Source organism: Leptopilina heterotoma, unplaced genomic scaffold (assembly GCF_015476425.1).
Source record: "Leptopilina heterotoma isolate Lh14 unplaced genomic scaffold, ASM1547642v1 Lhet_43, whole genome shotgun sequence".
In the NCBI taxonomy this organism is placed as follows: domain Eukaryota; kingdom Metazoa; phylum Arthropoda; class Insecta; order Hymenoptera; family Figitidae; genus Leptopilina; species Leptopilina heterotoma.
In genome coordinates, this window is record NW_025111081.1 from 1,219,956 (window position 1) to 1,235,880 (window position 15,925).

The window sequence follows — 15,925 nt, forward strand, 5'->3', positions numbered from 1 at the left end:
GGTTTGGCATAAAATTCCTGCTATATTTCCGGTCAAATTAAATTTCCGACTATTTCCCAGTTAGTAGACACCCTGCATCAAAATTCTGTCGGAAGTGGTTTTTTTTCAATAACTTTAATTTAAATTTTTTTTCAAAATACTTCATGATATTTTCTAATATATATAGAAGAATTTTTCCAAATGATCGAATTTAACGTACAATTAATTGAATATTGTAAACCTTGTAAACAAATGGATTTCAAAATTTTCGCAAAGAACTAAAAATATTTTTTCGTTTACATACATGGCGGATTATTGTACAATAAAAAATTTTCTTGCTTCTGAATCCGAAATTGAGGATGTAAGGAAAATTCAAGAAAAGATAAAAATTATGTAAATCTCTTTTATTATTCTGATTTTATTTTTTTTAATTGTATAAAGAATTTCCTTGTTCGCCTTTTGGACCAGGTAATCCTGATTAACCTCGATGTCCCCTTTACCCTTTTTGACCCTGAGGTCCTTGAAGATCAGGATCTCCTCTATCTCCTTTCAGAAGACGAAGTCCCAGAAGACCATCATCTCCTACTTCTCCTTTTTGTCCCACAAGGCCAGGAGATCCGGATTCTCCTTTCTCTCCTGGACCACCTTCACTTCCAGGTTTTCCTGTTATTCCTCTAGGACCATTAGGTCCAGTTTCTCCGCGCGTTGGCCGCTGTACAGGTGGGCAGTAGCAAACTTCCAATTCTAGCTTATTTTCTGTAAATTAATATTTCTATAGTGATTCTTTCCTAAATACTGAATTTGGCAAATTATATGTGAAATTTAATAAACAAAATTTAATTTTATTTCTCAATTTTATTATGTTTTTCAACAAAAATTTATTATTTGTAATTATTGCAATTTTCTTCTTCTCTTCTTTTGTTACTTACCTCTCCAAACATCGGTACAAATTCGTTGAATTCGGTCTTCATCAACAACTGCTGTTGTTAATTGTATTGCGACAAAGGTGAGAATCGCGAATAAGAAATATTTTCCGCTCCTGAAGAGAAATTGCATTTATTTAATTTTTAAAATTAACAAAGCATGTGATAGAAAAGGACAAAGGAGTCTTCTGTTCTCTTCTATCTGCTTTCTCCTTCTTTAACGCCGCAAGTCAAGAGAATGCTTTTTCTAGTCAATTATCAATATATAAATACTCTCCTTAATTATCAAATGAAAGTGAATTTAATAATTATTATGAAGATTTTTGTTGTTAAAAAAATTTTGTTGTCGTTAAACTTACTTCAAGTGCATCATGTTGTCAGTCGCCTGGTTTTGGTAACAAAGAAGTAATTAATAAAAATACTTGGTTTGTTTTATAATTTTTATTCTACTGACTCAAACACAATGTTCGGTGTCGAAGGAGCTTTTATACCTGCGGTATTTTCGTTTCAAAAATTTAAACTGTCAATAGAATGTTGATCTAAGCCAATTAAATTTAGCCGCACTCAAATGTGAAAATTCATTCAGTCAATTATTGCATCAGCAAAACACTAGAATTTGGCGACGCACTTGTGTTTTTCTGATGCAACAATTGACTGAGTAAATTTTCTCGATCTAGTGGTTAAATTTGATTGGCTTCGATAAAAATTCTATTGACACTTTAAATTTATGTGGAAATAAAAAAACTATCCGAAACCAATCAAATTTCGCGATCTGGCAATGAAAATTAATTCAGTCGATTCGCTTGACAAAAATACTGTATAAAAGCAGCTTCAGACCCTGGAGCGATACCCAATGACTTCCATCCCCTCTCTTTCGACGAGACACTGTGTTTGAATCAGTAAAATAAAAATTAGAAATTAGAGTATTTTTATTAACAATTTCTAAAGTGTTAAATTCAGGAGACTGACAACATGGACTTCAAGTAAGTTTCATCAAATAAAAAATGTCTATAATTGAACTAAAAATTTATAATTTAATTTACAAAAAAAGAATTCTTTATTCTGCATAATAATTATCAAATACTTTTTCATTTAATAATTAAGAAGTTTATATTGATAATTGACTTGAAAGAACATTCTTTTCACTTTCTGTCTTCGAGAAATCATGAGGGTTAAAATTTATTGAATTTTTTTTAACTAATTGAATAGTTATTGAAAATAATTAAAATTTTGTTAAGAATTTTATTAAAATTTTTGAAAATAATTGAATTTTAGTTATTAAATTTTTTTTAAGTTTAGGTTTTTTTTAAAATTTCTAATTAAATTGATTTAGAATTGAATTTTTTCAAAATTTCAAATTCAAACACTTTTGTCCTTTTGAATCGCATGCTTTGTTCATTTTAAAAACAACGGAAATTTAAATAAATACAATTTCTTTTTAGGAACGGAAAATATTTCTTATTCGCGATTCTCACTTTTGTCGCAATACAATTAACAATAGCAGTTGATGATGAAGAAGAACGAATTCAACAAATTTGTACCAATATTTTGAGGGGTATGTAACAAAAAAAGAAAAAAATTGAAAAATACAAATAACGTATACGTATACAGAATCAAATTTAGGAATAGAATTTAATTTTTTTCTTCTCATTTGATTTTTTTTAAATTCAGTATTTAGGAAAGAGTCATAAAAAATATTAATTTACAGAAAAGAAAAATGAATTAGATTGCTGCTGCCCATATTCATTTGAAGGATTAAAAGGAGAACCTGGAGTTCCTGGAATTTCTGGTCCTCGAGGATATCCTGGATTTTCTGGATATAAAGGTGTTAAAGGACAAAGAGGAGAAGACGGATATCCTGGTCATAAGGGACAAAAAGGAGAACCAGGAAATGATGATCTTTTTGGACCTGTATTTCTAAAAGAAGAAAAGCGAAATCCTGGCCCTCAAGGACCTTAGGGTCAAAGAGAAGATGTGGGACATCCTGGACTTCCAGTATTTCAGGGTGCAAATTGACGAACCAGGAGTAGTGTTCTTAAATTCTCTATAATTTAAGTTGTGATAACATGTCCATGGAAATTACGGTAATTTTATATATATATATATAAATATAATTTTACATTATATTTTATTTAAATAAATGTTTTAAAATTGAATGTGAATAAATATATTTTAAATTGTTGCCGCTTCGGATACTCAAAAAAGTGAATCTGCATTACAAAAATAGCCTACCGTTTTTTTTCTTTCGCCATATAAAATTGTAAATTATTCTCTTTTTAAATAAAAAAGAATAAATAAAAAAACCGCTGTCAAGTTAAAAGATGAATTGTGTTCTTCATTGTCTTCGATGTGCTATGTTTAGTGGATGCTTATCCACTTCCAGACATGACTGACATCATGGATATGTTTGGTAGACCTTGCCGTGATGGCGGGGCTTTTTAGTAAAGGACAACCAACTTACAGACAAAAAATTACGCACCAAAAAGCTACAATACTTTGACCTATCCTGGGATGACCTAAACATTCCCTTCAAAATTATAATAGATACTGATTCGGGATCTGAAATTAAAGATAGTCAACAGCCCTCTCATGCACTTAATAATGTAATACAAACTCGTTTCCCGGATAGTTTACAGATCTTCACTGGCGGATCTAAAGACCCTGTGAAATATGTGTCAGGTGCAAGCTTTGTTGTACCTGCCACTAATGTTAATTTTGGTGTTAGTTTGGGTCGAATTACAACAATAGAAACATGTGAGCTCTATGCAATTAATTCCGCTTTGAAGTACGCTTCTGATATGGATTTTGACAACATCTTAATTTTGTCAGATTCCAGATCCTACTTAATGAATCTTAGGAATCTTTTCTGCATGAAGAACCTGCATCCAATCTCAATTAAAATAATCAAACAGTTATCAACCCTTATATCTAGAAATTTTACAATTAATTTCTTATGGATTCCATTACACTGTGGGATCCTGGGTAATGAAATGGCCGACAATTGGGCAAAAAAATCTGCTGAGCTCCCATTCGGCAGATCCTTGGCCTACCCTATTGCAGATTTAATCCCTTTAACGAATTACGACTTTCAAAATTGGAAAAGGGTTCTCTGGCCCTTTTATGGAGAACAACCCTCTCGGAATAGATATTTTTCAAACATTACCATTAAAACAAAGAAACCTTGGTTCCAGGGTCTGGAAGTGCCTAGAAGGTACATAGTGACATTAAATAGATTGAGATCCAATCACCTGGATTATAAAAATCCTTTCAGTTTGAGTAAAATTTTTTTTACCTTCACGTAGTTTTGAACAAAATTTTACCACATTATGCTTACCGAGCAGATTGCATTAAAACACTCATAAAAATTTTTTATCTGTTTAGTAGTAAAATATATTGTATTACTACTTTTTAATTTTAATAGGTACGGAAGTTTACAAGTAAATTAAAAATATTTTTAAATTATATAATACAAAAAAATTAGTTAAAACTTGTTTTTCTGGAAGCAAGAAATATTCAACTGAAAACAATTAAACAATATAAACTTAAAATAGATTACATAAATAAATATAAATAAAATAATATATTACTAATTTTATTATAAACAAGTATTCCAATTGAATTTTAGTTCAAAACATACAAACCAAATTTGAAAAAAATTATGAAAGAAAACCTTTTAAAATAAACAAGTTAAAGCGTGCAAAGCGGGGCACACGACATTCGTCAGACGCGAAAACTCACATCACGGAGCTTGCGCGCGCTTACAAAAAATTCATAATTAATAAAATATTTGCTTGAAACAATTTTTTCTTTTTGATATGTAATCCTTAATAAATTCTCTTAAAGTTCTTATTTATAAAATTGAAAATGGTTATCCAGAACACGTTCTATTTTTAATTTGTTTATAATAAATAATTATTTTTTAGGTTGGAGGACAAAAGTTCAAAAAAAAGTTCCAATGATTCTTTGTTCCAAAGTCCAAAAGTTCCAATAATTCTTTCTTCCAAAAGCCAAAAGTTCCAATTATTTTTATTTCCAAATATAAAAATGTCCAACATTTTTTGTAAAATTCAAACTACGAGTTTAAAAACTTTTTTATACTGTATTCACTGCATTTAAATATTTTGTTTACATGTTGCTATAATATAACCTTTTAATTTTCTTAATTTAATTTAACCTTTTAATTTTTAATTTTCTTCTGTTTCTTATGTGATTTTCGATTTTGTAATATCTTTTTATTATTTGCATTATTTATTTATATGTATTAAATTTTTATATTTATTTCAAAATATGTGCCAGGGAAAGTTAAAAGGACCTACGGTCCGAAAAAAAGATTTCGAGAAAAACGACTCCAAAGTAACGAGTGTCAAACGAATTTGATTAATTTTTAGAAAAGTTCTTCAGATTTGATTTTTTTGTACTTTTTTTTGCCAAAGCTTCTAACTTTGGAGTGAAATTGTGAAAAATTTAATGCAGCTAGAAAGCTTACTTTGGTACTTGCTTACTTTGATATTTTCAAATTTGGAAATTATTTATATTGGAAATTATTATTTTGGAACTTTTTCACTTTGGAACTTTTTTAAATTGGACATTTTGTATATTGGGACTTTTTCATATTGGAACTTGTAACGAAGTAAATCGTTACTTGTATAGGCAAATTTTCGTTCTGAGTCCAGTGCTATAGTTAGTGACTTTGTCTCCGTCTTTTCTATCGTTCCGTCGCATTTTTCCCAATTTTGGTATAGTCCGTTGGTCAGCGTCTTGTGTCTATCTCACCTAGTGTCCCTTCCCTGAATGATTTCTCGTCTGTTTGATAAGAGGGAGATGTCACATGCCTTTTAGCGACCCTTTCCCTTCTTTCTAATAGGTATCGTTGATATTCGACAAGGAAGGATTCATAGGAAAAATCATGAGGTGTGATAAGGAAGGAGTTTTCCCAAATTCGCTGCTGGTTTCCTGAAAAGCCGCGGATCGGAGGAACACTCGTCGCCCAGATATCAATCGAGCTGGTTGAGTTTGAAATTGTAATTGGTCTGAATTTGTAATTTCGTGTGTGCGAAAATCAAAGATATTTTAAAGTTGAATTATTGCCATTTTTAATATTTTATTTTAATTTCTTAATAAATTATCAGTTTCTTTTTGAATAATTTTTGCTATTTTATTTGGTGTTTTCACCTTTAAATTATTTTCTTTGCTAATTGTGTTCGAATTGACCGTTGGAGTTTGGAGACGCCGTTGGTTGTTGGCGAGTTCATTCAACGAAGGTTTTTAAATTTATTTATCACTGGAGATCGATGCATCGCGATTTTCATTCTCAGCAGTTCCCCCCTTTAATGAGATTTTGTTAAATTTTGTGTCCTTTGTAAATTAGAGTTCTGAGATCATAGGGTTTGAATTTCGGGTTAACGATGCAATAGTTTTAATTCAATAAATTATACATAACTATAAATTTCCCCGTTATAAACTTTTGGATTGGAATTTCTGGTTTGGAACTTTTAAATTGGAACTTTTGTCCTACAATCATTTTTTATAACAAATTAAGAGCTTCGATGGAGTAAACATTATTTTTATAAAGTTTGGAATTTCATAGTTAATTTGCAAAAAGAATCATCAAGTTTCGTCAATTTTTGTCAAAGTTATGCATTTTTTAAAAATGTTATGAATAAAATTTCAATTGTTTATAAAAAATAAACAATTAAATATTTTTTAATAAAATTTACAGGTTATTCGTAACTCTAATAGAACTATCTTTTTGCACATTTACACTGATAAATTTCAACTTTTGAAAATTTAAAGTCCACTTGAGAAAATCTAACCCTTAAGAAAAAAGGAGCTATATATAGCTCCACGGAGGAGGTGAAAATGAAACACTTGACATGAAATACGTAAATGAAATTGCATTACTCTTTTTTCTCATTATTAACAAACGTTTAAAAAAATAATTCTTTCTCATGTGATGGAGAATGTAGAAAAGAAAGCATATTTTTTTATAAAACGAGCTGATTATTCTAAACAATTTAAAGCCATTTCAATTTAAGTAATTTTTATACAAATAATTATTATGACACATCTAAAAAACTAATTAGAATTAAATTTTCAATTTATATTATTTTAAAACTTTAAATTATATAAAGAAATTTTAACCATTTTTGATACTAATTACAAATTTGACATCAGATTTCCTAAATGCAAATTTCAAAATAGCGAAAAATAAACATTTCAATCCACTTAATCTCGCAATCATCAGCAAACAAAAACATGTGATGAGAATGTAATCCTTAAAGTCGTAGTAACTTTAAGAAAAAAAAATGTTTTATGAAACATATAATAGGAAACAAGAACAAGAATACAATATAATAATGCACAATAATTGCAGACCACCGCGAGCGAAGTGAGACATTTGCGCGCGAAGCGCGCAACAACACACGGAGCGCGAATCCCACATAGCAATTAATAATTTTGAAACTTTGCCAAATTCGCCCAAAAATCACTGAATCCGATAAATTAAAAAAAAGTCCGCGACAAATTGGATTTTAAATTTTAATTAAATTTTAAATTTTTATAAAATGAGAAATTATGTAATTTCAAGTGAATCCGATAAATTTTGTTCAATTACTACATATATATTGCTGTTAAACTTTCTTGTTGTTCAAGGAAAATTAAATTTCGAAAAAATTGTTACTTCAGACTTTCATTTTAAATTTAAAAATAATTTTTTTAATGAAAATTTTAATTGAATATAAAAAGTCAAAAAATGCTTAGGGGAAGTGCGCCGGTTGTGGGCACCCTCCGGTTGTGGGCACCCCTACGTAAACTTCGACGGCAAGCAGACTTTACTGATCTAAGTATTGCAAGTCGTGTTCGTTGACAATACGGACTTTTCGTATTGATAACGAAACAAATATATGCATTTGTGTAATAGCTGTGAGCATAATAAAGAAAATTTGCATTAAATAAATAAAAAAGTAATTTTGTATTGTTTTCGAAGAGCAACATATGGGTGTAGATTCGTTCAGAAAAAAAGGGTTTAATTTTTTTTTTGCAGTGTTGTTATTATATTTTGTGATTTACCTTCGTGTTTAACCAAAATCCTGCATCACAAAATGTGTTGGTCTTTTTAAAAAATGACTGTCATTCCCGGTTGTGGGCACCTTTATGTTAAGGAGGCTCTACCATCTGACAATGATGAGGACTACTGTCTCATCTGTCTAAACTTTCTGCCAAGGAAAGTGACAGCCGCAAACTCCATTAAATGCGATGAATATAGTCGTTCAGTGCATTAGAAGTGCGTTATGTTATGAGTACTAGCTACTTCACATGCAAGCATTATGCTTTTGTTAGCTATGAGCATAGTGTGAAAACGTGTCATCATTTTTGTTCTTTATCCCAGCAAATTCTCTTAAAATAAAGAAACTTTCATTTCTTCTTTATTTGTGTTGGTTTCCTTTAATATTTTTCCATTTTTAGCGGATTTTTCAAGGGTGCCCACAACCGGGTACAAAATTTTTTTTGTCAAAAAATTCCCATTTCACTAAATTTCTAATAAAACTTTTTTATTTAAAGGAATCAATTTAATTCCTTCACTGACAGTCACCTTAGACCTCTAGCTTTAAATTCGTACACATATATTTGTATAATATGCACATGGACAAATGTTATGAGGCAAAAACAAAAGGGTGCCCACAACCGGAACACTTCCCTTACATATTTAACTTTTTAAACAAAGAATTCCATATTTTGTAAAACTAAAATAATTGCTAGGATATAAATTAATTGAAAAAGGATCAAGTTAAATAACTTCTAAATTTTGTTTAAAATTTTAATAATTTTACTAAATGGTCTCATTTTAAATAATAATTTTTTAGAAAACAAAATACAAAATACTTGTATAGTAAAAAAACTAATTTTAACTTATGTATTAATTATTTACTTATAATATAATGTAAAATAATATGAGGATAATTTTGCAAGTTAAAAAATTATTAAAAAGTTTAAAAAAATAATTATTCTGTGTTTAGGAAATCTATAAAAATAAAATTCAATTAAAAATAAATTATAAATCAAATATTTTTCTTCAATATATTAGAATAATGTTGTTAACATTAAATTTGTTACAGTCTAATTTATAAAATAGACACACTTTACTTTTCAACACTCCTGAGAGTGACAATTTATTATAATATTTAATATTACACTTTAAAGGCAGGAATAAGACTGAGTTGCAAAAACGTTTGCAGCTCATATCGAATGTGAAACAATACAGGTGGGGATATATATTTTTGCTGACTATAACATCCCTCTCGCTAGATAGGATTTAGTCCCTAAAACCTAAGTTTTACATTTTTATTTAAATAATGTTTAATATGTACTTCTGAGTTTCTATGTGGTTGTCGTTCGTAGGATATAACGACGTCAACATTATTCATTTTATTGTTACACATATTAGTCCTAATTTTTTTACTCAAAGATTTACAAACTGTTTTAAACAATTAATTCAAATTTGTGATTGTCAATTTAGTTTATGTCGAGTGGTAAATCGTAGGTTACATTTTGTGTTTATTCTATTTAATTTAGGTGTATACTTAAGAGATACAATTTTGGTTTTTTCTAACAGTGTATTACATTTAAAATCTTGTGTTAATCTAGTGTGTATGATGTAATAGTATTATTTGTTGTCGTAAATGCTGTCTTGTCGTATTATTTCTCTGTAGCTTTAATTAACCATTTTTCGTGCTTCTTTTTCCATTGATAGATTAATTTTGGGTACTTCAGAATTGGTGAAATCATTTTTCTATCTATAAATTCTTTAACTCGATTTTCAAAATATTTTAACCTGTTTTCTTTTTTGAATGGGGGTAAATCTTTTGTTAGTCTTGTTTTGCATAATGTTCCTTGAACGTTAGGTTTTATTGTAACATTTCCAGTTTCTTTGTTCTTTTTCCATACTTCAAAATTTTGTGTTAAAACATCTGGTTCGTCATAATGTTCGGTTATAATATCATTTTTATTATCGCTTGTTTGTGGAATGTCATCAAACCTCCGTATATCGGGTGTCATGTCTTCTTCTTCTTGTGTTGAACTAAGTTCATTGTCTTCTGATCTTTCTGCTGATGTGACTTTTTCTCTGTCCTCGTCTTGTATTGGAAATAATCTTGATAGGCAGTCAGCTGCTTCATTCTCTTTTCCTTTAACATATTCTATATCGTATTCGAGCTCTTCTAAGCGTAATCTCCATCTTAATAATTTTGAACTAGGATCTTTTAAATTATGTAACCAAATTAGTGCTTTATGATCTGTCTGAATAGTAAATGTCCGTCCCAATAAATATTGTCTTAGTCTTTTTGTAGCCTACACGATTGCTAATAATTCCTTTTCTGCTGTATTGTAATTTTGTTCTGCTTGATTTAATAGTCTTGAAATATAGCAACAAGGATGTCCATCTTGATAAAGTACAGCTCCTATTCCTACATTACTGGCGTCTGTTGTCAAAACAAATCTTTTACTAAAATCTGGATATTTTAATACTGGTGATTTACACAGCAAATCTTTTAATAACTTAAAGCTTTTACTACAGTCTTTTGTCCAATCGAAATCAGTTTCTTTCGCTGTTAATCTTGATAGTGGTTTAGCTATATGTGCAAAGTTTTTAATAAACTTTCTGTAGTATCCAACTAGTCCTAAAAATGATTGCATTTCTGTCACGTTTTTTGGTTGTTTAAATTTTTGAATTGCTTGTATTTTTAAAGGATTTGGTTTTACTCCTTTATCTGTCATAATATGTCCTAAATATTCCAATTCTGGCCGAAGGTATTCACACATATCCGATTGTAATTTTAATCCCAATGTTTTTACTCTTTCCATGAATTTGGTTAAATTTTTATTATGTTCCTCTAATGTAGATCCGAAAATAACAATATCATTTAAGTGTACAAAACATGCATCACCAATTAATCCTTGAAAAGCGTGGTCCATCATTCTTTGAAATGTGGCTGGTGCATTATTTAAACCAATTGGCATTCTGATAAATTGATAATGTCCTCTAGTTGTGCTGAATCCTGTATATTGTTTACTTTCTTTTTCCATCGGAATTTGGTGAAATTCTGAAGACAGGTCGAATGCTGAAAAGAATTTTGCTTTTCCTAACTGTGAAAGAACGTCTTCAGTCACTGGCAAAGGGTAAACATCTTGATCCGTATCCTCATTTAATTTTCTAAAGTCATTGATTATTTTTCCAGTTTTTAATACAATTTTGTTACTAGTCAAATTTGAACAGGGAGTTTCGTCGTTGTCTAGGGTAAAATTGCTGTGATAATTTTCGATTATTCTCCAAAGATCTTCTTTTGTATTTTTATCTAAATCAGCTAATCTTGCTTTATTTTTTAAATCAATTAATCGTTCAGGCAGTGCTTCAGGTTTTAATATCGTTTTATTCTTTAGCGTTTTGTGGTTTGTGATGTCGTAATCAATTTTTTCTATATGTATTCCTTTAATTTTGTTTGGCACTTCCAATGGTTGGTTCGAATAATTATAAACAGGTGCCTTCATAATTCCGTTTTGTATTGTATAAAGTCCGGTAGGAATATTTGAATGACCTTCTACTAAAATATCACCATCTTCTTTATTCATTACGATGTTGCAAATCCGCATTTTATTTTGCTCTACAAAATATCCATCTTCATGTAAAGGTGTCTTCCACTTTTCTATGATAAGGAATTTTGGAGTAATAGCGTACTTTTCATATTTCTGTAAAAATGGTAATCCAATTATTCCATCCTCAGGTAAAGGGAAATTTTCATCGACAATATGAAATAATTGTTGTTTGCCGAAATAATTTAAATGAATAGCATATTCTGATTGGTATTTATCTTTTCCCATACAGAAATTCTTTTTTATTTTAAATGTCGTGTAATTATTTCTGGGTATTTTATGTTCTTTTATTACGTTAATTGATGCTCCTGAGTCTATTAATAATCTGTATTCTTCTCCGTTATCAGCTCTTCCGTATACAGATTTTAATCGTCCACACAAGGTTGATATTCGACATTCTTTTCGTATTGCTCGTGGTGTTGCATTTCTTCCTCTGTCATTACCTGAAAGTCTGAAAATTCTTGGTCTTCGCGTGTCACTCTGATAACTTCCGGTGGTCTCTTCGGCAACCTGCCGTCGCGAAAATTTGCTGATGTAGTACATTCTTTTGTCATATGTCCCGTCTTTCCACATTTGTAACATGATACCTGCTTTATCTGTGTTGGAACGTGCACTGCAGGTGCATTTATTTTATTTGACAAATTCTGATAATCACTTTCTTGAAACCATAATTCTAATTCCAATGCTTGCATTTGAGCTTCATTTAAATTTAGCGGTCGTTGAGCTTTTATCTGTAATCCTATGTCTCGACGAATGTTCATCATGTATCTTTTTAAAATTTCACTTTCTTCATTTTCTATTGCAACTTGTCGTTTAATTGTGTTTGTGTATTCTGATTGAATTGCGTATTTTAATTCATGACAAATCTTTCTATATTTATTGTTGAAACTTTGAATATCTTCGGTAAGGTTTTGTTTGCAATTTAATAATTTTGATCGAAGCATTGACACTGAACCGATTTGCGTTAAATTTGCACGTAAAGCATTGAAAAGTTTTGCATAGCTGTCTAAATCTAAGTATCGTATTGCTCTTTCTGCGTTTCCGGTAATTTTTTCAGAAATTATAAAATCTAATAATAGGTCTGGTTGGTAACATTGTCCTTTTGCTCTTTTAACGTTTTTTATAAAATCTTCAACTCCACAATCATCTTGTCCCGTTAATGTTTTAATAGTTCTAATTATATCTTTAGCGGCAATTTTTCTTAAATTTTGATTTTGCATTATTTTTTGATTATTTATTCTATTTGCTTGTTGTTGAACATCGGATTGCGATTCGTTATCACCGAAATGACTTTCGTTATGGGATGCATTTTCTGATTCGTTATCTGTTTCTTCCGTAGGATTTAACCCTAATTTTCTGCCTAATGTTATTATCTCATCTTTCCTGTTATTATTCTCATGAACTAAACTCGTAACTCCTACATTTAATCTTGAAAGTTGATCCACAATTGATGAAAGAATCTGCTCCGTATTTGGCGTTGTTGATGTTCCAGGTGGATTAAGGGTGGTTTTTGATTCGTTCTCCATATTTAAACTTTCGTCAGTCGAGTCAGAGTCTGTGTCAGATGTATAGTTTGTGTGTTTAAAATCCCTATAAATGTGATATGCTAGTATAAAAATTACTTTGTTTCGGGTGTAAGTGAATATTTCGCGTAACAATAATTATTTGTGTGTTTAATTCTCTTCACTTGTTCAAGTGGCTACACACTTACAACAAGGTTAATCAGAGAAATAGTATTATTTTATTGAGGAAACTAAGACTTACTAACACGCGTAGTCTAGTTACCATTTAATAAATCAAACATAAATCAAATATGATTCATTCGTTGAATAAATCTTACGTATTTCTGCTTCTTCTGGACCCTGGTGATGTGTAAAGAGTGGCCGTAGACACTGCTGCAGAACACCCCAAGTAAGCGGCTGACGTATCTGCCTGGATCTCCAATTGGATGATATTCCTCCAGAAGTCGTCTTCTTCTGAGTCTTATTGTCTGGATCGACAAGCTCAAACACCTCAATATCACGTAACAAATTTCTCGAAGATATCCGTAGAGTATCCACGGAGCCTTTCCTCCTTTGATTGAACAATAATATTTTCCGTAGAAAAACAGGTTCACACTCGAAGATAGCACAGTTTGACGAATTATTTTTACGTCGTTTGTTGCTATCCTGGCAGGATCGCCAAAATGTTACGGTCTAATTTATAAAATAGACACACTTTACTTTTCAACACTCCTGAGAGTGACAATTTATTATAATATTTAATATTACACTTTAAAGGCAGGAATAAGACTGAGTTGCAAAAACGTTTGCAGCTCATATCGAATGTGAAACAATACAGGTGGGGATATATATTTTTGCTGACTATAACAAATTATTATAAAGTATATTTTTTTTCGTTTTTCAGTGCGTCCAAAAATGTTTGAAACAACAGCTTTGGGTGCAGCAATATTGGCGGGTATTGGAGCAAATCTCATAGAAATCACTGATGTCGATGCATCACAAATTACGAAATTCTCCCCTCAAATTGGAGAAGACGGTAAAATATAAAAAAATAATTTTTTTTATACATATTTAATTTAATATTACTTTAAACTTAATTGAATTTGAAATTTTATTATTATTTATTTTATATTATAATTATATTTTTTTATATTTTATATTATTGTTAAAAACTATGAACTAAAAATTTTTCACTTTTTAAGAACGAGATCTGCGTTATTCAAAATGGAAAGCCGCAGTCGAACGCTCAATGAGTTGGGACACAGCACCGGCTCCAATTCACGATAGTTAAAAACAGCAAATTCTTTCTATTCCTAATCACGAATAAATTAAATATTGTTAGGAGAGCAAAAGAAATTTTTCTCTTAAAATTTCTTTTTTTATTTTTTAGAAATTTTTGCACCGAAGATAATTAAAAGAAAGGCTTTTTTAGCCATGCAATGCAAACGCTTACTTAGTTTATATTAATAGATTATATAGAGATAGTAATATAAATAGAATTCTAAAACTTTTATACATAATGAAACAATGCAATAATATTGTCAATGTTATTCGATAACAGAAACAATTTTTTAAGCTTAAAAAAATAGTTAAAAATATGGATAATAATATTATCGACAAATTGCCTTTGTATCATCAATAATCAACGAATTTTTCTCTTAAAATATTTCAAGCTCGTGATTTTTACAATATGTAAATTGTGATTCTTTTGTCTAGTGTATAATAATTATTTACATCCGATACACTGCAAAAAGAAGTATCTTACAATGTATCTTATTCTAAGATGTAAGATAGTAAATATCCGTTTTCCATCTTAATATAAGGCGCTAAACGAAGTATCTTAAAAAATTTAAGACACTTTACATATCTACGTAAGAATTAATATGTTTATACTGTCTTAATATTTAAGATACTTTCTGTAGTTACTTTATGTATCTTGATATAAGTTATTAAAGACACCGTAAGATATTTACCTTCTAAGATACTTGTGAGTCGTAAGATACTTGAGAACGATAAGTTAGGAAAGCCTAATATACTTTAAATATCTTACATATAAAGCCATTTTAAAGTCGAAGACACTTTAAGCATCTTATATACTATCTTACTACCTTGATGCTGTTGTTGATGCTGATTCCATATTTGGTTATGTTCAAATATAGCACAGCAGTTCATAAATCACTGAAAGTTTTTCGGGTTAAGTAAAGCAGCCTAAAGCCCTGAACAAAATAGAACGCGAACAAGACGCAATGACACAAACGAAATATAATTTTCATAATTTTTCTTTTAATGCGACTCGTTCCCGAACGTCTTTCGCGAACCTATTGTGCGTTGGACTATAAAAAAGACAAGATATTTTTTCCTTTTCTATCATATGCTTACGTTCGAATTATTCAGGCCACCTGGAATTACTGTTTTATTCTGCTTTGGAGTTAAGACCAACGCAGAATAGAATTACGGTTGTGATTGCGGTTCCGGTTAAAGATTTATTCTGCGTTGGCCTTTAGGCTGAGTCCACAATAAAAAAAATCGAGACGATTTATTCGATTGTGGACTCAACTTAATAGTAAATGCATGAGAAGACTCTGCCGGTAAAAAAATTAAATGTCTAAATTGCGTTCACACTCATCTGTAAAGGTGTTTCTACAATAGATAAAAAATTGATTTGATTATTTATTTAATTCAATCAGACATAACAAATGCATTTTCGAGCTATTGTAGAAACACCCTTAATCTACTTCATCGCATATATAGGACCTGTCACAATTCGAACGTTTTACTGATGCAGTTACTCATCCCTGTAACAGACGTTAAACTGGCCAGCATTTAACCTACCAGTCGAAAGAAAAAAATATTATTATTTAATAGTGTCAGATCATC

The 15,925-nt window shown here is 30.1% G+C and overlaps 4 protein-coding genes across 6 annotated transcripts in view; 1 reads left to right on the plus strand and 3 right to left on the minus strand.

The window, feature by feature from the left end:
- Positions 1-15,925, minus strand: part of LOC122506620 — a 46,095-nt gene that overhangs the window by 8,643 nt on the left and 21,527 nt on the right. The window lies entirely within an intron of this gene.
- Positions 369-1,770, minus strand: LOC122506622 (collagen alpha-1(XXVI) chain-like). Of its 3 annotated transcripts, none has more exons than XM_043618922.1 (4): positions 1,394-1,770; positions 1,262-1,287; positions 909-1,018; positions 369-735 (listed from the first exon to the last, which is right to left on the minus strand). In XM_043618922.1, exons 2-4 carry the CDS (start codon positions 1,273-1,275, stop codon positions 476-478), a joined length of 384 nt encoding a protein of 127 aa, XP_043474857.1. In that variant the 5' UTR covers positions 1,276-1,287; positions 1,394-1,770; the 3' UTR covers positions 369-475. The 3 variants fall into 3 exon arrangements, with proteins under 3 accessions (XP_043474857.1, XP_043474856.1, XP_043474858.1); XM_043618921.1 differs by having other exon boundaries at positions 1,262-1,393; positions 1,658-1,706; XM_043618923.1 differs by having other exon boundaries at positions 1,658-1,691.
- LOC122506624 (macrophage receptor MARCO-like) lies at positions 1,771-14,680 on the plus strand. The gene is made up of 5 exons (XM_043618925.1): positions 1,771-1,885; positions 2,345-2,457; positions 2,611-2,986; positions 13,953-14,084; positions 14,251-14,680. The coding sequence occupies exons 1-3, from the start codon at positions 1,875-1,877 to the stop codon at positions 2,859-2,861; spliced, it is 375 nt and encodes a 124-aa protein (XP_043474860.1). The 5' UTR covers positions 1,771-1,874; the 3' UTR covers positions 2,862-2,986; positions 13,953-14,084; positions 14,251-14,680.
- Positions 11,509-13,886, minus strand: LOC122506621. Its single transcript, XM_043618920.1, has 2 exons — positions 13,387-13,886; positions 11,509-13,136 (listed from the first exon to the last, which is right to left on the minus strand). Exon 2 carries the CDS (start codon positions 13,070-13,072, stop codon positions 11,912-11,914), a length of 1,161 nt encoding a protein of 386 aa, XP_043474855.1. The 5' UTR covers positions 13,073-13,136; positions 13,387-13,886; the 3' UTR covers positions 11,509-11,911.

Bases quoted from the DNA above. Each gene is read 5' to 3' on its own strand.
- LOC122506622 (XM_043618922.1), bottom strand. The intron at 736-908 runs GTAAGTAACAAA...ATTAATTTACAG, and splicing joins TTGTACCGATGTTTGGAGAG to AAAATAAGCTAGAATTGGAA.
- LOC122506624 (XM_043618925.1), top strand. The intron at 2,458-2,610 runs GTATGTAACAAA...ATTAATTTACAG, and splicing joins TTGTACCAATATTTTGAGGG to AAAAGAAAAATGAATTAGAT.
- LOC122506621 (XM_043618920.1), bottom strand. From the start codon at position 13,072: ATGGAGAACGAATCAAAAACCACCCTTAATCCACCTGGAACATCAACA.